Source organism: Nycticebus coucang, chromosome 5 (genome assembly GCF_027406575.1).
Source record: "Nycticebus coucang isolate mNycCou1 chromosome 5, mNycCou1.pri, whole genome shotgun sequence".
NCBI lineage: Eukaryota > Metazoa > Chordata > Mammalia > Primates > Lorisidae > Nycticebus > Nycticebus coucang.
In genome coordinates, this window is record NC_069784.1 from 16,637,282 (window position 1) to 16,659,749 (window position 22,468).

Below are 22,468 nucleotides of genomic sequence, written 5' to 3' on the forward strand. Positions count from 1 at the left end.
CAGTTGAGCTAATCAATTATTCTCTCAAGCTGGTCACACCTTACCAGTTTTTTTTTTTTTTTGCGGGGGTGGGAGGTGTTTTTGAGATAGAGTGTCACTTTGTTGCCCCCATTAGAGTGCCATTGAGTCATAGCTCACAGCAACCTCAAACCCTTGGGCTCAAGTGATTCTCTTGCCTAAGGCTCCCAAGTAGCTGGGACTACAAATGCCCACCACAGTGGCTGGCTATTTTTAGAGACAGGGTCTTGCTCTGGCTCAGGCTGGTCTTAAACCCATGAGCTCAGGCAATCCACCCACCTCAGCCTCCCACAGTGCTAGGATTACAGGCGTGAGCCACACCTTACCAGTTTATAAATATGGCAACAGATATACTACCTTCGACCTTTTTATTTTTTTTGAGACAGAGTCTCACTATGTCATCCTCTGTAGAGTACTGTGATGTCACAGCTCACAGCAACCTCCAACTCTTGGGCTTAAGCGATTCTCTTGCCTCAGCCTCCCAAGTAGCTGGGACTACAGGCACCCATCACAATGCCCGGCTATTTTTTGGTTGTAGTTGTCATTGTTGTTTGGCAGGCCCGGGCTGGATTCAAACCCACCAGCTTCGGTGTATGTGGCTGGTACCCTAGCCACTGAGCTACAAGCGCTGAGCCTACCTTCAACATTTTAAGATTAATCCACAAAATAAAAAGAGTTCATTTTAAAAGGATAAATTTTAATAGAAATAGGAACAGAGTTGTTTCTCTACCTTGTCATGGTAGGGCCCCAGCACAATCCATCCGCAGAAGCAGTAACCCAAGTAAATCATGGCCGCACAGCAACAGAACCTGATAACATTGGGCAGTGCCGCCTGAAGGGTCAAAATAAGGAGCTGGGAAAGTAAGAGAGGTCATTTAGAATCCCTTTGTCCTTCAGCCAAAGCAGTGCAAGACCTTTGAGAGTAATAACAACAGCATGGAGAGCTGTGGCATTCCTTACATTGTACTTCTCAAAGAAACCGAGGTAGCGGATGACTCCAAGCCACACGAGCATGGTAGAAGTCCCAAGAAGTATGCTGCAGACATCATAACTTGTTAGACTCTAAGAGTGGAAAGACATATTATCAGATTAATACAGCAGAAATTCATTTGGGCAAGATATATTTATTGAGGTAGCCATGACTCAGGCACAGTTCTGGGTACTAAGGATAAAAAAGTAAACAAACAAAATTGTCTGCCCTTGTGAAGTTTACCTTCTAGTGGTGAGGGGTTGTGGAGAGAGACAATAGAAATCAATTCACAGAATCTTTGGCACATTAGCTGACGGTGATTGGTGAGGAGAAATTCTGGGGGATAAGGAATGGGCATGGGTGTGTAATTTTAAACAGAATGATCATGGAAAGCCTCACTAAAAAGGTGGCCTTTGAGCAAAGATCTGAAGGGAGTGAGAGAGAAAGTCTAGCAAAAATCTAGGGGAGGATCTTTCCAGCAAGTGCAAAGGCCCTGAGGCAGAAGGGCGTCTGGGAAAAGAGTTGTCTGGCTGGAGTGAGCAAGAGCAAGAGTGTGCAGTGGTAGAGACAAGGCAGCAGGGAATACAGGACCCCACTTAACAACGGTCTTTTACTCTGGCCATCCCTGAACAGGAGTGATAGGATCAAATGCTGACTGCTGGGGTTGAGAGCAGATTGTCAGAGGGAGGAGGCTACTGTGATAACATGGGTGAGAGGCAGCGGTTTGAACAGGGCTGGTCCTCGTAGAAGTGATGTGGTGATTTCAGAAGGCAGAGCAACAGGACTTCCTGTCGCAGTCTATGATGAATCTTGATTTTTGGCTTGAGCAACTGAAGAGAGTTGCTGTTAACTATGATCAGGAAGGGGCCAGGAAGGGTTTGGACTGGGAAGATAGGGATTTTAGAAGTTCTGTTAAGTATGTTAGATTGGAGAGGAAAAGCAGACATTGGTGGAAATGTAAAATAGACTGTTGGGCATTTGAATCTGGAGTTTGGAAAGAATTTAAAGCTGGAGATATAGATTTGGGAATCAATTGTCAAATAGATACTATTTAAAGCCATGTGGCAGGATGAGATTCTCAAGCCAGTGGCAGCAAAGAGAAGATGTTCAAGCACTATGCCTTGAAGCATCATCACCGGAATAGGCTGGTGAGATGAGACGGGATCAGCAAAGGAAAGTCAGAAGACCAACTGGTAACTGAGGAGGAAAGCTGGGTAGGTGAGAGCCAGGGAGAGTGTGCAATGAAGAGGGAGGGCTCTGTAGTGTGAAAAGCAGCTGATAGGTCAAGATGAGGCTAAATGATTGAAGACTGGACTCATCAGCCTGGCCAAATATCGGAAAGAACAGTTTCCATGGAGTGGGGGGCAGCCCGATTGGAACAGACATAGTAAAGAATGGTGGCTCGGCACCTGTAGCTCAGAGGCTAAGGGCGCCAGCCACATACACCAAAGCTGGCAGGTTCAAACCCAGCCAAATAACAATGACAACTACAACCAAAAAATAGCCAGCTGTTGTGATGGACATCTGTAGTCCCAGCTCCTTGGGAGGCTGAGGCAAGAGAATCACTTAAGCCCAGGAGTTTGAGGTTGCTGTGTGAGCTGTGACACCACAGCACTCTACTGGGGGCGACAAAGTGAGACTCTGTTTAAAAAAAAGAATGGTAGCAGCTGAATCAGAGGCAAGAAGATTAACTACTCTTGAAGTCTTTTGCTTATTTAATATTTGCTTATTTAATAAGAGGAAGCCGAGAAATTGGGGGACTAAGTAAGCTAGAAGGAGAAATAGGGTTGAGATGCTGTCTTTCCAAAAAGAGGCAAAACCAGGCTAATAGGAATGACCTGGTAGAGAGAGAGAAACTGATGATGACGGCGCTGAGAAGGAAGACGAGCAGCTTCATGCTCTTGAATGAGAAAGTGGGGATGGCGTCTGGTAGGCAGGTGAAGGGCTGGCCCTGGACAGTGGCCAAAGCAATATGTCCACAGTAACAGGGTAAGAGCAGAGCATGTGGGCACTGATGCTGGGAGGCAGATAAATGACATGGGAGTTTGAGGAAATTCTGGGTTTTTTTCTATTGTTTTGGTGAAATAGAAGGTACTAAATTTGAGCTAGATTCCTTTGAACAATATTAGTTGTTTTTTTTTTAATTGGGTTTTTGTTTTGGAAGAAGAGTTGACTTCCAGGCTAGGTTATTCTTAAGATGGATAACTTTGTGGCCCATCAGTGGGGAACCCTCACTTTGCATGGACACAGGAAACAAATACTGTAACTCACACAATAGGACTTTGGCCTCACTTCCCCTTCAGCTCCACTCATTTTGGGTTGAAGATTTTAGCATTCTTTGTAATATATATATATATATATATTTTTTTTTTTTTTTTTTTTTTTTTTGCAGTTTTGGCTGGGGCCAGGCTTGAACCCACCACCCCCGGTATATGGAGCGAGGGCCCTACTCCTTGAGCCACAGGTGCCACCCTCCTTTAAGATTTTTTAAAAAACAAACTTTTACCTTTCCTGTAATCCTAGCACTCTGGGAGGCTGAGGAGGGTGGATTGCATGAGCTCAGAAGTTCAAGACCAGCCTGAGCAACAGAGAGACCCTGTCTGTACTAAAAATAGGAAAAATAGCTGGGCGCCGTGGTGCACCTATAGTCCCAGCTACTTTGGGAAGCTGAGGCAACAGGATTGCTCAAGCCTAATTTGAAGTTGCTGTGAGCTATCATGCCACAGCACTCTACCCAGGGCAACAGAGCAAGACTCTATCTCAAAACAAAACTAAATTAACTAAACTAAACTCTTATCTTAGTTACCTTGGTGTGTGTATGAATTTTTATGTGTGTAAGAATTCACAGGACCCTCTGAAGAGTCTGAATTCCAGAGTTTAACATGAAGCCTTTTATCAGACACACAAACAATCCTGGTGCAGTGGTTTGTAGATTTCACTATGGAAAACTCTGCCTAAGAGACTTTCTGAATAGACTTTTAAAAATGACTGACAAAGATATTTGTACCAGAATGTTTATTGCAGCCCAATTCACAATTGCTAAGTCATGGAAAAAGCCCAAGTGCCCATCGATCCACAAATGGATTAATAAACTGTGGTATATGTACACCATGAAATATTATGCAGCCTTAAAGAAAGATGGAGACTTTACCTCTTTCATGTTTATGTGGATGGAGATGGAACTTATTCTTCTTAGTAAAGTATCTCAAGAATGGAAGAAAAAGTATCCAATGTACTCAGCCTTACTATGAAACTAATTTATGGCTTTCACATGAAAGCTATAACCCAGTTATAACCTAAGAGTAGGGGGAAGTGGGAGAGGGAGTGGAGGGAAGGGGGAGGTGGGCGGAGGGAGGGTGATTGGTGGGATTACACCTGCGGTGCATCTTACAAGGGTATATGTGAAACTTAGTAAACGTAGAATGTAAATGTCTTAACACAATAACTAAGAAAATGCCAGGAAGGCTATGTTAACCAGTGTGATGAAAATGTGTCAAGTGGTCTATAAAACCAGTGTATGGTGCCCCATGATCACATTAATGTACACAGCTATGATTTAATAATAAAAAAAAGAAAAGAAAAAAGAAACACAGTGTTTATTAAAAAATTGACTGTTATTTATAATCAAGTTTACTGGATGTAAGTGTAATAAATCATTTGAAATAAATGATTTACTCTGAAAATTCTCATGGTCTGGGAAAATGCATTACCATTCATCCAAATGCGATACTGATTATAACACAGTTAGGGAAAAAAGTTTACCTTTGTTTGGATTTCCATTTTTAGAATTGATCCAATGATTGTCAATACATCACTGATAATAATCATAATGTACCATCCATTGACAAATTCCATTCGATCAGAAACAGAAACTTCCTTCTTATAATGGAGGAGGAAAAAATTGACAAATTCCTGTAAGGAAAAGAGGGGAGGCACAGTGAATTTCTCTGTCATCAGTCAAAATATGAGTAGCTTTCTCAGAAAGCAAGAAACCTACCTGCTGAAGCTGAAGTCCTCTGACCACAGATCTGACACAGAGGATTAACGATGACAAGCAGGTCAGAATCACAAAAGCATCGAAGATCATCATGTAGTGGGTGTTCTTCTGAACTGAAAGCAAAGAGGATTACACGGGGTTTATGCACCGGGACCTTAATAGGATGACAACTACTTCTTTTTAGGGTAATTTAGATAATTCAAGCATTCTTTCCAGAAGACAACAAAGAAAAGAAGTCTTGATGAGCATTCTTCCAATTAGTACTTAAACAAGAGTGTAAGTGTTTTTAAAAAACACCACAACCATCAATCCCAGATCTTTAATTATCAGCCCAAGGTCTTTTATTCTTAATACAATTAGCTTCCCTGCATAGTCTCCTAAAATACACTTATCTATGAGGTCTGGCAATGAAGTTCACAAACTCATCATAGGAAAAGCACTACAGACCTCATTGCTGAATATCACTACGGTCACCTTTGAAGTGCTCTCCTTGGCCATCTGGTGACGGGAGTGATGTTCAACAATGAGATAGGCAGCACTTTTCCTAGGACGAGTTCATGAACTTAATAATCTGACCTCATAGGTATAAAGTATTTATTATGCATGCACCATGCCAGCCATTTTTCTAGATGCCGGGATATGGTGGTGAACAAGATAAACAAGGTCCCCAATCTTGTGGAACGTCTACTGTGCTTCACTGAGACAGACAGAGAAGGAAACAAGTACAGGAACACTTAGTAGTAAGTGCTACAAAGAAAACCAATCTTGGCTTAGTCGCTAGCAAGTACTGAGCACATGTCTTGCCAGGCATAGCTCTAAGCACCTTATAGGTGTTAACTGGTGTGATCCTTGCAGCATCCCCAATGAGGTGGGCATAACTATTTCCACTTTGCAGACTGAAGCCCAAACAGCTCACATGATTTGCCCAAGGTTACGGAGCCAGTAGGTGGCCAAGTCAGGACATAAACCTTTGAAGTCTGTTTCTGACTCCCATCAGTCTCTGGCAGTGGTTCTTGACATTCTTTGGGATGTGCGTTTTAGGCCCAGTGCAGTGGCTCACACCTGGAATCCCAGCACTCTGGGAGGCCGAGGCAGGTGGATCACCCGAGCCCAGGAGTTTGAGACTGGCCTGAGCAAGAGTGAAACCGGTCTCTAAAAGCCAGGCATTGTGGTGGGTGCCTATTGTCCCGATTACTCGTGAGGCTGAAGCAAGAGGAAAGGAAGGGAGGGAGAGAGAGGAAGGGGAGGGAAGGAAGGAAGGAAGGAAGGAAGGAAGGAAGGAAGGAAGGAAGGAAGGAAGGAAGGACAGTTAGTTTGGTTGATTGATTCTTGGGTCTAACCCAGACCGACTCTGGGTTTTTACGAGGCTTCTAGATGATGCTAAAATTGGAGCGGTACTACCCTGTCTGAGGGAGGTTAGCCTGGGGGAAAGTGAGAGAAAATGAGAGACACTCATTTATATTGCCTAGTAAAGGGAGATTTCCTGAGGGAGAAGTAGGTTTTAGCTTAAACTTAAGTGATGAGAAAGAGCCACCCTTCCAGAGACTCTGGAAAATCAAAAGTGCAAAGTCCTGGCCAGCATGAATGGAGCCAAAGAAGAGAAGTAGGTAGGTCAGCCCTCCTGTCCTCTGCTATAGGGTTGTCTCTACTTAACACGTCAGACTGCTCCATACTGATGAAACGAGGACGTGCTTAAGCTGGTTCTGTGATGACGTATCTCATTAATGTTTACTAAGGGGCATGTAACTGCTATACAAATGTCTAAATCTACTGTAGAAAAACTTAAAAATCAAGAGGCAGGCTGGGTGTGGTGGCTCATACCTGTGACCCTAGCACTCTGGGAGGCTGAGGCAGGTGGACTGCCTGAGCTCAGGAGTTCACCTGAGCCAGAGTGAGACCCTTTCTTTAAAAATAGACGAGCATTGTGGTTGGGTGGCTATAGTCTCAGCTACTCAGGAGGCTAAGGCAAGGGGATCACTTGAGCCCAAGAGTTTGAGGCTGCTGTGAGCTGTAACGATGTCACGGTACTCTACCCAGGATGACAGAATGAGGCTCTGTCTCAGAAAACAAAAACCCAAGAAACATATTTGAGGCAAAACCTATGTGCCAGGTACTTTAATACCCTCTTATTTTCTTTATTCTAAAGTTGTGGAGAGGCTTGGCACCTGTAGCTCAGCAGCTGAGGCATTGGCCACATACACAAGAGCTGGCGAGTTTGAGCCGGTCTGGGCCTGCCAAACAACAATAACGACCACAACAAAAAGACAGCCAGGTGTTGTGGTGGGCACCTGTAGTCCCAGGTATTTGGGAGGCTGAGGCAAGAGAATCATGTAAGCCCAAGAGTTTGAGGTTGCTGTGATCTGTGACGCCACAGCACTCTACTGAGGGTGACATAGTGAGACTCTGTTGAAGGAAAGAAGGAAGGAAGGGAGGGAGGGAGGGAGGGAGGCGAAGGTAAGTTGCGGAGAAGCCTTATGAAGTTTACAGATGACAAAATAGGCTTGTGTTTCAAATAAACAAGTCTGTGACTGAAATGAAAATTTATAATTCAAGAGCCTCATGTATTTGAAGTTACTTATAAATAGTGAAAAGAATACTGGGGTGATAAAGTGTCACTTTATTTACTCCTACTATCTTGTTATTACTTCTGAACCTGGCAATTCAATCAGCAGGCAACCCTAAAACAGTGATTATCCAAGGACAGTCTGAAAACGGACTCTCCACACACTTCTAGGGCCCACCCCAGACCTGACCGTTTCTCATGGAGTAGGGGAAGCTGCATCTTGACAGGTATCTGGATTCTTTTGCTCACAAGAATCTGAGAACCCCGACCTCATCATTAAGTCCAGCAAAACATATCATTATGTTACTTATGAGGGACTAGAAAATGAGACAGAGAAATTCCTTCCAGGCAATTTTCTCCAGTTTAGCTCCAAAATTCTGGATTATATTCTGTCTACACCTAAATTATTATCTGCGTTTCTAAGAATAAACAACTGTCCTCCTCTGATCTACTTTAAAAAATTGTTTTTAATTAAGAGGTGGGGTCTCATTGCATTGCCCAGCCTGGACTGCAGTGGCTGTTCACAAGGCATGGTCACAACACAGTACAGCCACAGCAACACAATGAGACCCTTGGCTCAAACATACCTTGCCTGCCTCAGCCTCCCAAGCGGCTAAAACTATAAGCACATGCCAGGGTGCTCAGCTCCTAGTCTACTTTTTAGCCTCGATAGAAGCAATGATAATGTGTATGATGGTTTAGTGTCTCTCCCTGGCTGTATGACCATGGACACCAAGTGTCACTTCTGAGCCTTAGTTTCTTTTCTTTCTTTCTTTCTTTTTTTTTTTTTGAGACAAAGTCTTACTTTGACACCCTTGGTAGAGTGCCAGGGTATCATAGCTCACAGCAACCTCAAATTCTTGGGCTCAAGAGATTCTGCCTCAGCTTTCTGAGTAGCTGGGACTACAGGTGCCCATCACAACACTGGCTACTTTTTAGAGACAGAGGGTCTCACTTTTGCTCAGACTGGTCTTGAATTCTTGTGCTCAAGCAATCCACCTACCTTGGCCTCCCGGAGTGCTAGGATTATAGGTGTGAGCCACCGCACCTGGCTCTTAGTTTCTTCATCTATAAAAATAAGGGTTCTGCCTACCTCAAGGAAATTTTAAAATACTGAAATGAGGAAAAGAAGGTCCAAGTGCTTCTGTGGCATGCACTCAGTAAGTACCATTTGGGTATACAAATGTACAGTCTTGGTGGGGGACTGTAAGTACGTTCTTGCTGAGGAATAGACAGGGAGGGTCATCTGAAGAAGGGTAGGAAGGCCATTTCACTATGAATAACTTAGGTATTGCTTGAAACGTTAGGTGTCTACCATGAGTTCATCTACTTACAGAGAATTAGGAACTTGGGAATGGTTCTCTTTTATTTGATGTTTCACCTACCCAGGGGAGCAGTAATTTAATAACCATTTTACATTATTTAACAGCCACTCTGAAAACTAGTAAAGCTTATCACTTACTTGATCCAGACACGTGCCAGTCTTTACATTCTCTGATGGAAATGTCATTATCCAAACTTATTTTAATTCTTCCACTGTGGGCCTTGTTGTCAAATGTTATCTGTGAAGACAGAAAAAGGGTCAAAACATACCTGTAATTCTGGAAGCTAAGATGCCTCTATGTACTAATTAGAAAACAATTCTTTCAAGGAGACAGGAGACCCATATTTTCATCTCAAACCTGCTGTTAATTCTGTCCCCTTTATTTCTCTGTGAAATGAGAATATTGAACTAAATCTTCTAGACAGAACTTGTAGTCTCTAAAGCCCTTTGTTTCTAGGACAGCGTTCCGGGCCTGACAAACTCCTGAGACAAGATGCTTCCCTCTCCAAGTACCCCCATATGCCCTCTTGACATGTATGGGAGCTGATACAACTGTGCTTTCCCCCAATTTACAGCTGGACCTCAGCGAGGGGGTCAATTTTTAATGCTCCTACAATTTTTTTTTTTTTTTGAGACAGAGTTGCCTTCAGTAGAGTGCTGTGGCATCACAGCTCACAGCAACCTCTGACTCTTGGGTTCAAGCGATTCTCTGGGCTCAGCCTCCCAAGTAGCTGGGACTACAAGCACCCGCCACAATGCCGGGCTATCTTTTGTTGCAGTCGTTATTGTTGTTTTAGCTAGCCTGGGCTGGGTTCAAACCCGCCAGCCTCAGTGTATGTGGCTGGCGCCATAACCACTGTACTATGGGCTCCTACAATTCTTACTGCTTCAGTGGCTCATTATTTCTGCCATTTTTATCTGCTCATTACTTTTTCCATTTTTATTCTGGGCCTAGATTTCGTAGTCACTTTGACACAGGTATTACAAAGGGTTTGGTGACAAGGCGTCCACAGGCATGCCTGGCCTCGAGGAAAGCCACTTCAGGACAGCAGGTGCCAAGCAGGACAGAGCTATGCCAGCACCCTCCATAGTTCTTCCACTGTCTTCCCCTCTAGCTCCCTTCCCTGTTCCCATACAGGGGCCTTTTTTGTTCTGTCTCTTCTCTTGCTCTCAAGTCCTAAAGAAAAAAAAGTTCTTTGAAAAGTCTGTCATTTAAATGAATTTAATTGAAGGTTCTCCGTGTTGGGGATAGTACGTATAAGATCTTATATCACTTCAGATATTAGATTTCACTCTATTTATCCTCATGACAGGTTGTGCCTTTCCTAGACAATCAACCGAAGGCAAGGTCAGTGTCTGCCCATGTCCATAACAGCTGGAGAACCCAGCCCACGGCCCCATGCAAGGAAGATGCTCAGTGTTATTTGACTTAGTTAGAAATCCTTGTCAAGGAGAAACCATGTTTTACTCACACAAAGGGACCTGTGGCTTTACAAATAGTGGGTGGTCATGGAACATCTACTGAGCAAATAAGCTGCAGGTCAGTCAGTCACACCTTGCTAAGGGTCAGAAGAAGCTGGATCCCTCAAAGAAGAAAAATGCTACCTGAGATTAGAAAAGATTAGATGGTACAGAAAAAAATAGTAGTGAATTTGAAAACATAGGAACTATGCAAAATGAAACACATAGGGGAAAAAAGGCTGAAACATAAAACAAACAAAATAAGCCATGGGACAATTTCTAGTGACCAAACGTGGATAGAATTTGGAATCTCTGAAACAGGAAAGTGGGAGAGGGGTGTGTAACAGAAAAAATATTTGAAGAATCATGCTGAATAAATATCAAATCTAATGATAACTATAAGCCCACGGACTGGAGACACTCAGTGTACCCCAAACACAGGAAGGAATAAGAAAAAAGGCATTGAAGTGAGAGCAATCTGGGTGGTATGAAGGTGAGTTGTTTCAAATGCTGTCCCGCATATTACCCAACAGCACGGGGTGACTGATTCTGATCTTGTGTTCTCCAGAGAACTTAATATTCCATCTGCAACTGGCTTATAAAGAATGCAGAAGTGAGAGGGTAGGCTGAAGGGGACAGCCGAACCAGTTGTGAGGAAAGCACCATGAGCGATAACAAAGGCTGCCAACATCCACAGTGAGGAAATTCAGTAGCAAGAGCCCCCAGCCACAGGCTGCTGAGAGCCAGCATCCAGAACCTGCTAATCCCTGTTCCCAGTGTGACTGAACATCCAGGCGTCCTCAAACTTTTTAAACAGGGGCCAGTTCACTGTCCCTCAGACCACTGGAGGGCCAGACTATAGTTTAAAAAAAAACCAACTCTGAACAAATTCCTATGCACACTGCACAGATCTTATTTTGAAGTAAAAAAACAAAACGGGAACAAATACAATCACACGGCCTCATGTGGCCCACGGGCCACAGTTTGAGGACCCCTGATCTACTACTGAGCCAGGCACTGTGCTTGGTACTAGAGGCAGGGGTGAACAAGACAAGGTCCCTACTCTGGCAGAACTTATCCAGAAGTACAAAAGACATAATTAGTAAGTAAATAAGTTACTATAACAAGATAGAGCTAACTGTATCAACGTTTCCCCTGTGCATATCTAAATGGAACACCCTCTATTCCTAACCATTACTTTATACGAGCTTATGAAACAGAACGAGATAGAACCACTTTTCTCCAGACTGGCCCCAGATTTTGCCTGGCCCACACTTACGGTGAGAGTAAAGTCATAGCAGTCAGGGAGCTCTTGATGACGGACTGTCTGCAGATTAATGGCTTTCAGTTTAAACTGAAGCTCCACTGTGAGGAGTCTAGAAAACAGAGGAGACTTTAGTATGGTGGAAATATATACACACAAACCTGAGTTTGTACCCTCACCTGTGGAAGTCCAGCGTTAAGTTGAGTTTGTTTTCTTCTGGTGTTCCAATGTGAAATGGTTCGTCTGGTTCTACAAAGAAACATTCTGCCATAGAAAAGAACAACAACAAAAAAAATGATATAGTACCTAAAATAAATAAAAACTGCATTTTGAAAGGATAATTCATTTAAGACCAGTTATTCAGATCTTATTTTTCTGAATTAAGATTTTAAAAGCTAAACGCCAATAGCACTTAGTTATAGGACTCATTTGTTTTTAAGACATTAGTGCGGCTCAGCACCTGGAGCTCAAGCAGCTAAGATGCCAGCCACATACACCAGAGCTGGCAGGTTCGAATCCAGCCAGGCCTGCCAAATAACAATGACAGCTACAACCAAAAAATAGCTGGGCGTTATGGCAGGCACCTGTGGTCCCAGCTACTTGGGAGGTGGAGGCAGGAGAATCACTTAAGCCTAAGAGTTGGAGGTTGCTGTGAGCTGTGATGACAGCTTGAGGCTCTGTCTCAAAACAAACAAACAAACAAAGACATTAGAGGCTACCACATTTCTAGAGTGAGTGGAGGCTAGAGAAAGATCTGAATTCTATCTCATTACTGCTGTATAGATTGTTAACTTCTTTCCTGTTGTTTTTAAGCCTCGATAAATTTTGAGCCCCCTCCGCTTCCCTTTCTTGTATCTTAAGCATAAAATTTGAATCACTTGCAGTGACTACAATAAGGTTTTTTTTTTTTTTTTTTTTTTGAGACAGAGTCTCACTCTGTCACCCTGGGTAGAGTGCCCTAGTGTCATCATAGTCCACAGCAACTTCAAACTCTTGAACTTGAAAAATCCTCTTGCCTCAGCCTCCCAAGTAGCTGGGACTACAGCCACCTGCCATAACATCTAGCTAATATTAGCTAGATGGTCTTAAATTCCTGAGCTTAAATGATCCATCCACGTCAGCCCCCCAGAGTGCTAGGCTTACAGGTATGAACCACCGCACCCGGCCCTAAAATAAGATTTTTAAAGTAATCTTAAGGATCTATTTTTTTAAATCTGTGCTGATAATTTTTCCTCAATAAGCATTTTAAAAAAGGAAGATAGTATTTTAGAAAGTTTCCACAAGTTGGTACTATTATCTTTTACTATCCCTCTCAAAAAGAAAATCCTGATATCGATTAAAAGTATTTGAATATTTACTTTTTAACTCAATGCCCTAAGCTAATATTTTAGGTACGAGTTGCAAATAGAATTTTGCTATAAGAATAAGCTCTGCTAATCCAAGTTCTGATTCTCGTCCCCCTCCCTCCGAACTGCTAAATAGAGATAATGAAGGAAATGGGGGAAGGGAATTTTATATACGACAACTGTCTGTAAGCATAATGCTTTGTAAGCATCAGATCTGCCTACTTAATTGGCATATGCAGCATAAGGTGATAGCACGTGGTATCTAAGAGCACAGACAGCCCGGGCCAAATTTCGGCCCTGCCTCTTACCACTCCATCGTAAGCAGATCACTTAATTCTTTGAACCATACTATAAAATAGGGATAATACCCATCCTTTCTTTTTTTGTTTGTTTTGTTTTTTTTGAGGATTCTTGAGTCATAGTAAAGAACTCAGAACCTATCTGACACATAATGACTCTTAAATAGCTCGTACTGTGCCCTCATAGCACAAACCAATGTTTTCAGACACAAAATTACTAATTTTTAAGTACGGACCAAGGAATTAAAAATTGAAGTTCTAGGTTACAGAAACACATTACCAGTTTCGATTTCTGGATCGATGTCAAAGGTGTCGTTCCCAGGACAGATGTTTCCTCGCCTGTAGAAGTGCTGACAGATGGCCATGGCCGACGGCTCGGTGCCCTTGTTCTCATAAGCGTGATTCCCCACCGAGACGCTGCGGAGCTGCAAGTACTTCAGCCACAAGGAGAACCAGAAGATGGGACACCAGTGAGGGCAGGAGCGAAGCCACAGTGTCCCTCCCGCCCCACCTTTGAACCTGGCAGGTCCCCACCTCCCCGCAAGGTACAGATATTCACAGTGACCTGCTGTTGGGCAGGAGGAAGGAGAGGGCAGGGAGAGCTCATGAATTAGAGCTCTGAGTTCAAATCTCATTTCTGTCACACACGTGCTAAGCTTCTAGTTCCTTATCTGAAAAAAATTAAAGTCTGAAGCCACACCATCTTGGAGGTTCTTTCCTCCCTTAAAGAACTATGTTTAGGGACTGATTTTTGAAATTTAATGTTAACACAAATTTATTTATCTTTGTTTGAACTATATTTCCTGTAAAGTCAGAGTTCTACTTTACTCCTGTAACATATGTACAAGAAGTGGGATACAATTAATTGTTCAAAGCTAACCAGTAAAACCTTTTCTTTTTTTTCTTTTCTTTTCTTTTTTTGGAGACAGCCTCAAGCTGTCGCCCTGGGTAGAGTGCTGTAGCATCATAGCTCACAGCAACCTCCAACTCCTGGCTTAAGAGATTCTCTTGCCTCAGCCTTCCAAGTAGCTGGGACTACAGGTACCTGCCACAACACCTGGCTATTTTTTTGTTGTAGTGGTCATTGTTGTTTGGCAGGCCCAGGCTGGATTCGAACCCACCAGCTCTGGTGTATGTGGCTGTCACCTTAGCCCCTTGAGCTACAGGCACCAAGCCAGTAAAACCTTTTCTTAAAAAACAAACAAGATATACATATCTGTATATATAAAACACATACACGTAGATTTAATCTTTATCTTTGCAAGAATGTAATTTTATCACTTTTATAACAACATTCCTCTATCCTGGCGCATCCTCTACATTAAACAAAATATTGCTTTTACGACTGAGAATCTTATGATACCTGAGATTAATTATCAACTTACACTCTTAATGGATTTCTGTAGACATTTCCAAAGGTGTTTCAGAACCTTACTGTGAGTAACACATGTTTAGCACACCTGGTCATACGGAGGTAAGGATATGATGTCTATCTCTCTTGAAATTAACATTTTTATGCAATAGACACACAAAAAAATAATTCGACGGAAAGAGGCCTGTGAAACATGCTATGCTAAATGAAGGAACTAACTTACAATCTGGGTCTAGGGGATGGATTCTGAATTGGGCCTCAAGGTCGCTGATAAGCTCTGCTCTGTGTCTGGTGAAGCCCTGAGGGACACGGCCCCCAGCTTCTCCGGCCCTGTCTCTGTCCCCTCACACTGGCCTCCCTTGTCTTGCCCCAGATATACCAAGTGCTTTCCAGCCTCAAAGCCTTTGCCATCGTTGCTCCTTCAGCCTGGAATATGCTTGCCCAGATTTCAAATCTTCAGAAAGGCCTTTCTAACCAGCAGGAGGCCACTGCTATTGCTGTTTTGCTCTTCCTCATGGCCCTCATCACTCCTTAAATGATTCTGGTTAAACTTGTTTAGACCCATCTCCTCCTTTAGAACGCAGGCTCTACAGAACGGGAAATGCATCAAGTCTGCAGCTCCAGCGTCAGTACCTCAGGCACATGGTAGATGCTCAAATATTTGCCAAATTTGTGGTGAGGTGAAAAGTTATTATTATTATTCATTTATTTATTTATTTGGAGACAGTCTCACTATATCACCCTCGGTAGAGTGCTGTGGCATCACAGCTCACAGCAACCTCCAACTCTTGGGCTTAAGTGATTCTCCTGCCTCATCCTCCCAAGTAGCTGGGCCTATAGGCACCTGTCACAACGCCAAGGCTATTTTTTTTTTTTTTTTTTGTAGTTGTTTAGCAGACCCAGGTTGGGCTCAAACCTGCCTGCCTCAGTGTTTGTGGCTGGCACCCTAACCACTGAGCTATGGGCTCCAAGCAAGGTGAAAAATTATTACGCGTGACAGTAGCTCTTCGTTACTAGAGCTCATGTGTGCACAGTGAGGTGTTGGTTAACTGTCAGTATAAGGTTCAGGATTATGGCACCAAGCTTTCTGATAGACTGAGAAAATGAGCCTGAAATTTATGCAATCAGACACAAGCTATATAAGTTGTTAAATAGCATTACGTCCTACATGTAGAGGGAAAGAGTAAAATGCGGAGGATATTCAGGTTTGGGTTTTGTTTTTTTTCTGAGACAGTCTCACTCTGTCACCCTGAGTGGGGTGCTATGGCCTCATAGCTCATAGCAACCTCAAACCCTTGGTCTCAAGAGATCCTCCTGCCTCATCCTCTGGAGTAGCTGGGACTACAGGTGCCCGCCACAATGCCCGGCTAGTTTTTCTATTTTTAGTAGAGACAGGGTCTTGCTCTTACTCAGGCTGATCTTAAACTCCTGATCTCAGGCAATCTGCCTGCCTTGGCCTCCCAGAGGGCTAGGATTACAGGCATAAGCCACTGTGCCCAGCCTCAGGGTATTCAGTTTTAAGATTGTTGTTTTCCATCTGAGGTCCTCAGCAGACCTCTATGTCTCCATTGTGAGATATGAAATAGAAGGTGAGCCTAGCCAGACAGTAGGGGCCACGAATCAGAGCCAGAACTTGGACAGGGCCCTGTAGCCCTTCTGAATGCCCACCGGACTCTCCAAAGATCTGAACCTCCTGATGAAGAATCTTGTGTCTTAAACTTTTAAGATCTTGAAAGGCAAAAGATCTGAGGCCCAGGGCTGCAGGTACCTGCTGACATCAGAAGCTATGCTGCAGCTGGACTTGCTTGCTATCTTGATAAGGCTCTCAGTGGAGGGAGCACTGGGAAGGAATGGAGTCATCTAGTGAAGGGGCAGGGCTGTGCTCAGCTAAAGGGCAGCTCCAGAGCACATGTCAGATGGCTCTGGGAGGGGACTGTCGAGTGGGACTGGCTGGACCTAACTGGTGGAGCTAACAGTGGGGAGACTACATAGAGCACTGTGGCATTTGTGGGGCTTTAACTGGGCTGGGCACGTCCATCCTTTCTGGCCTTTGCTGCCCCATCTTGAGAAAAGAATGGTCCCCAGGTCATCCTTTGAGTAATAACATAAAAACACCTTAAAGGTCCTTAGCTGAGTCCAGGCACAGTGGCTCACGCCTGTAAACCTAACATGCTGGGAGGCTGAGGTGGCTGGATCACCTGAGCTCAGGAGTTAGAGACCAGCCTGAGCCAGAGCAGGACCCTGCCCTTAAAAAAATAGCCAGGTCTTATGGTGGCCACCTATCGTCCCAGCTAGTTGGGAGGCTGAGGCAAGAGGATCACTTATGCCTAAGAGTTTGAGGTTGCTGTGAGCTATGACACCGGGCACTCCATCAAGGGTGACAAAGTGAGGCTCTGTCTCAAAAAAAAAAAAAAAAAGGTCCTTAGCTGAGTGAAAGGCATCGAAAGTCAGGCAGATGAAAACTGCTCCCTAACGACAGGTTGCTTGTTTGTGGTCCTTCTGCGATCTCCTGATCCAGACACATACCATGAGCCTTGCTAGCTCACTCCCTCCTTCACAAACATGGAAGTGCCTGTTCTGACCCTCTGCCTTCATGGAATAAATACGTCAAACGCTATGGTGATGAACACTGTTTGCGACAGGTAGAGACAGAGATATATACAGAGGGTGCCCCCAAAGCATACAAATTTTAAGAAAGGTAAAACACTGTACTAAATTTGTTACACTCAAGTGGCCTTTGACTTCTGCAGTTACAATACATGCTTAATGTGACGTGTATTCACCTTTTGTTATCAGTATATACTGAGTATTACAATTTTAATGCAGGTTTTTTCCTTTCCTAAAATGTGTATACTTTTTTGGCACCCTCTATAGATATAGATCTATCTATATAAAGAGGAGTGTTATGCAGTAAGATTTGTAATTTCATGCAAATTCCTTAAAAAACAGCCAAGAGGTGGTAGGCAGGTGGGTGGGAGAGAAGGGAAGCCAGTTAGAAACAAGAGTTTATAAACTATGTTTCAGTTGAAAGAATAAACAATTCCAAGAAGGCCTTGAGTAAGCAACAAAGAGAAACCAGTCTGAAGAGAGTAAGTGGGAGGAGAGGATGAAGCCACTCCCGTGATTGTGAAGGAGCTGGCACACGACAGCGGGAGCAACTGCTTGGGAGTCATCTCGTCCTGGTGATGACCAAGGTCATGTAGTGGAAGACACTTCTGAAGGACAAACCTTTGAGGACTGCTCAAATTTCTGGGGCAGATGGAAGAAAAGGACACAGTAAATCTGACACCAAAAATGATTGAGGAAATATGAGGAAAACCAAGATAGCCTATAGAAACAAAATAATTGGTCTTTGACATTTAAATATAGAAGCATATAAAATGCTTCTATAAGCATTTGTTGTAAGTATAGTATTGGATCAGCAAGAGCCGTGGTACCTTCAGGATAACTGGTTAGTCACGGGTGTACTGTAAGGACTGAGAAGTCACTGTTCTTCTGGTTGGTTCCCCTCAATATCTATCACCCCAATTATCAAGGAGGGAAACAAAGATCCTTCCTGCTTTGTGATCAGCCCATATTTGATCTCCTCAGTTCTCTGGCAGCATATAGAATAACTGACTTCTTTAACCGCCAAATTCCTACTTATTCATGACAATGTTGATCAAGACACTTTATATCTTCAACTAAAAGGGACAAATGGTGCTTGGAAGACGGGAAATGCTCTGCCCAAGGTATACCAAGGTATACATGATCTCTCTGTATACTAGTGCGGTGGTTTCAATGTATGTCATGATGTTCCTCCAAAATTCTTCTGTTGGAACTTAAACCCCAATGCGCTATTAGTAAGAGGTAGGGCCTTTAGAAGGTAGGTCATGAATGGGTTTAGTGACGTTGTGAAAGGTTAGAGGAAACTAAGCCCGTTTGCCCTTCCACCTTCTACTAGGTGAGGGTCAGCCAGAAGGGGCAGCCCTCACCAGATACCAAACCTGACAGCAACTTGATTTTGGGCCTCCCAGGCTCCAGACTGCGAGAAGAAATCTCTGTTGTTTATAAATTACTCAGTCTTGGATAAGAACAGACAAAGGCAAGCATAGTAAGAAATCTACATGAATTTCTGTAAAAAACACGGGAATCTGATAAGCAGTATGGCCTGAATACCAAATACCACGTTCTGAAGACTGCATCTAGGCCTCCTACCCAGGGTAAAGATGTTTTATAAATAATTTAATGGATTGTTTACCTCTTGCCTCTAATCCCCTCACCACCATAACGAAGTCCACCCAACTACCAATTTGGTTCAGACTAGTTTTAGAGAAACTTAAAACACAGCAAAATTTTCAAAACTGCATTATGCTATTTCTCCCCTGAAATTACGGGATATAACCCTGTTTAACAATTTGTGCAACTTACTTCTATTACTAAAGATTTCTGGCTTGCTTTCCAAATCCTAATACTAACAGAAAGCCTTGGTGCCATAAAAATGTATTTTATTTTATCCTAGCAGTTTACCATCTCTCTGCACACAGATGGTGACTAGAAAATTAAGAACCATGATTATACTATGATAAATTTTTTTTTTTTTTTTTTTTTTGCAGTTTTTGCAGTTTTTGGCCTCGGCTTGAACCCACCACCTCTGGCATATAGGGCTGGTGCCCTACTCCTTTGAGCCACAGGCATCACCCTATACTATGATAATTTGTTTAAGAAGAGGTGTAATAATTTTGAATTATGGTCTGCAAACTAACCCAGGCTGGGAATATTAACTTTAAGAACACTTTCAATAATACCTACAAAAAACAAAATCTGGGCTCATTAGAAGGTATTGTTTATAGCAAAACTAATTGATTAGGAACTTGCAGTGAAATAATTTCATCTGTATGAAAAGCTTACTTTTTGTTTAGCAGCTAGTCAATATCACAATAAAGTCATTGTCAAGTATGACATAAAGGCCTTGCTTATTTATTTAATGAATATTTAGGTCTTCCATCCTGTACAATCTCTACAGAGAGTTAACATTCTCTTTATTGGTTAAGGGCCTGTAAAAGTATAATAAGCTCTTAAGATTTAATGACTACTTACAACCAGGGTCATAGTAATCTTAAATATTTGAGGGTCCTATGCAAAGCCCTAGCTCTGATTCTTTTAATTAAAGTTTCCGTTTCTCTGTTACTCAGCTAAATCTTTCTCAATTTCTATTTTGTTCATTGATAATATTTTTAGAAAACAATTTAAAACGGTTGTATACATAAGTCATTTCCAAGCAGAAATGTTCACCCTTCTACACGTGAATGTTGGTTATTTTGTACATTGCTACCATTTTTCCAGCCTATTTCTTCTCCCAAGCAATGAATGCATACTCTGGATTTACCTGGTTCACCGCGAAGCTGACCTGATCATACACGTCCCTCTGTGTGTACACGGCATACGTGTCATCCATCCGGTCCATGTATCCTTTTAGAAAGAGGTGTTTGAATGCTACCGTGTTCTCTTCCTTGAAAGCTACCACCATCTGGTTACTTAGCCCAAAAAAGACAAGCTTAAAAAAAAAGAAAGAAAGAAAAGGTAAGAAGGTAGAAAATGTGAGCAGAAAGAGTGGAGGCAGAGGGGGTGCAGGGATTTGAACAGGAAGTAGAAGAGTTTAAAAGGAATTCTCTAGGACATAAAGGTTTTTTTAGCCAGGTCAATAATACAATGTAAGAAAGTTCAAGTTCTATGACCAAACTATATCCCTAGATCTAATTACCCAAACTGTAACAATGAGATCAAAAATAGAAAATATTCTTTCAACATGCCTCTAAATTAAAGTATAAGAACATTATGTGTCCTTAATATTCATGCAGGATTGACCTCAGAGTTTTACATGAAACTCAATTGTTCACGAACAAGGAAGTAGTTTCACTGCTCTGCCATCACGTTAACAGAAGGCGATTCAGTCATACCCCAAAGCGTACTTTACTCCAAACTCTCTTTTGTCCTCTCTTCCCTCTCCAACACTCCTCCAGCCCCCCTACACATTGTAAGCATAGAAACTACAATCTAATTACACTCTGACTTAGCTGTCAGAGTGAGGGAGGGTGTATTTTACATGGAAGGTGGGACATATTTTATGGACCAGACACTATTCCAGGAACTTTCCTCATACTAATCCTACCTTATAGTTCCTAATACAACAGTTTTACAGGTGTGTATGTAAATGCTCAGAGAAGTTAAATGATTTTTTTTTTCAAATCATATCACTAGGCAATGGAGCCCATATCTGACAAGCTAAATCCAGATTCTATTCACCCTATCATGCTACAAAAAGTAATCCAGGGCCTGATCAGGAAAGTATAGGGCAGTGGTTCTCAACCTTCCTGATGCTGTAGCCCTTTAATACAGTTCCTGTGGATCATGACCCACAGGCTGAGAACTGCTGGTATAGAGATTAGACTAATCTTTTGCCCTCTCCACTCTGCTTGTGATATATGGCCTGTACACCACGCAGATCATCACCCCCACTTCTGAAAAGCCTCTTTTAGCTACGTGTCCTTATTTAAATCCCAATAAGAGGACAACTTGATACTCCAGGAATTTTATTTGTATCTATTGAAGGTGGTGACCAAAAAGCCTCCAAAGAATTTCCAAAGATATTCTCACCAGTCATTCAAATACATGAATACCTTCCATGTTCACCACTGAGCTAGGGGTAGAGGGTACAATGAGAAGACGATCGGTCTTGGTCTTTAACTGCTTAGTGACAGTCAGGAGTGAAAATGGCTAAGAGGGAGCTGCTAGAATTCAGAGACTAAGCCAGGTTATGAGAAAAGGGAAATTTTTTAGCAGGCTGCAAATCACTGTGGACATCTTTCTTTTGCTTATTCAGACACAAATTCTCCAACTTAACAGAAAGCCCACCTTCTTTTCCCTGTAAAGAGATAATCTGTCACCAAGTCACCCTCACTTGCTCAATTACAAGGTCGCCTTTGTGTGATATTTGTTTGATTCCTCAGATATAGATTAAGGAAACATTGCAATTAGGAAATCCTCAGTCCCCTTTTAAAGCTCTCTCAAACACCTTATACACAGTTACTCCTGACAGGCTTAGTATCTTCACCACTGGCCAGTTTTCTTCTTGACCACCCTAGCAAACACCGGAAGATTAGAAGAGCTCCCTAAACATTAAGAAGTAATTAAGAACAAATGTCTTAGAGGAAATAAATCTGAGTTAGAATCTCAATTCTATATTCCTGATTATATTAGGAAACTAGATTATATTACCCTACTAAGCCTCAGTGTTCTTATCTGTGAAATGATACTACTACCTACCGCCATGTTGTTTTGAGAATTGAACATGATGGTGTCTGTTAAATGTTTAGCCTGGTGCACAGCAATACTCAAGTGGTATCTGTTATCATTATGAGTAGAAGATATTCATGTTCAACAGATACAGGCATTTCCCCCTTATAAGAAACAAGACAGATAAATTTTTCACCATCGTGACCTACTGTATTATCTATTCCATGGAAGTTAAGAATTTCAAATTCAACTTGCCAGATACTATATGTAGAATTGAACATCCATTTTCAGAGTGATAAATTAGAAAGAATGTCTGCCCTTAAAGTCTTGATTTTGCCACTGACTAGCCATCTGACTTTTAAAGAACTCTTCAAACATGAGTTTTCACTTCCGTAAGATGACAGATGCTAGTATTGGTCCAATGGAAATGTTGTTAGAATTAAATGAAGTAATGTTCTAGAACAAAGAAGTCACTCAAATGTTTGTTTTCCCTTGACACAATATCTAATATTAGAAACTTAAGCAAGCATTCCACCAGCCTCATGTGATTGTAGAAACTGCCTTAGTTTCTAATAAGCA

The 22,468-nt window shown here is 42.4% G+C and overlaps 2 protein-coding genes across 7 annotated transcripts in view; both read right to left on the reverse strand.

The window, feature by feature from the left end:
• MCOLN3 (mucolipin TRP cation channel 3) overlaps positions 1–22,468 on the reverse strand; it is a 33,040-nt gene that overhangs the window by 5,432 nt on the left and 5,140 nt on the right. For 5 of the 6 annotated variants that reach the window (XM_053591204.1, XM_053591203.1, XM_053591199.1 and 2 more), the window contains 9 exons: positions 19,983–20,150; positions 13,523–13,676; positions 11,777–11,861; positions 11,613–11,709; positions 9,011–9,110; positions 4,986–5,098; positions 4,751–4,900; positions 979–1,080; positions 749–871 (listed from right to left, as the gene is read on the reverse strand). In XM_053591204.1, coding sequence (XP_053447179.1) covers positions 749–871; positions 979–1,080; positions 4,751–4,900; positions 4,986–5,098; positions 9,011–9,110; positions 11,613–11,709; positions 11,777–11,861; positions 13,523–13,676; positions 19,983–20,123 — 1,065 coding nt within the window. In that variant the 5' untranslated portion in view covers positions 20,124–20,150. The remainder of the gene's footprint in view (positions 1–748; positions 872–978; positions 1,081–4,750; positions 4,901–4,985; positions 5,099–9,010; positions 9,111–11,612; positions 11,710–11,776; positions 11,862–13,522; positions 13,677–19,982; positions 20,151–22,468) is intronic. The other variant, XM_053591200.1, reaches the window with a different exon arrangement.
• BCL10 (BCL10 immune signaling adaptor) overlaps positions 1–22,468 on the reverse strand; it is a 238,928-nt gene that overhangs the window by 701 nt on the left and 215,759 nt on the right. The window lies entirely within an intron of this gene.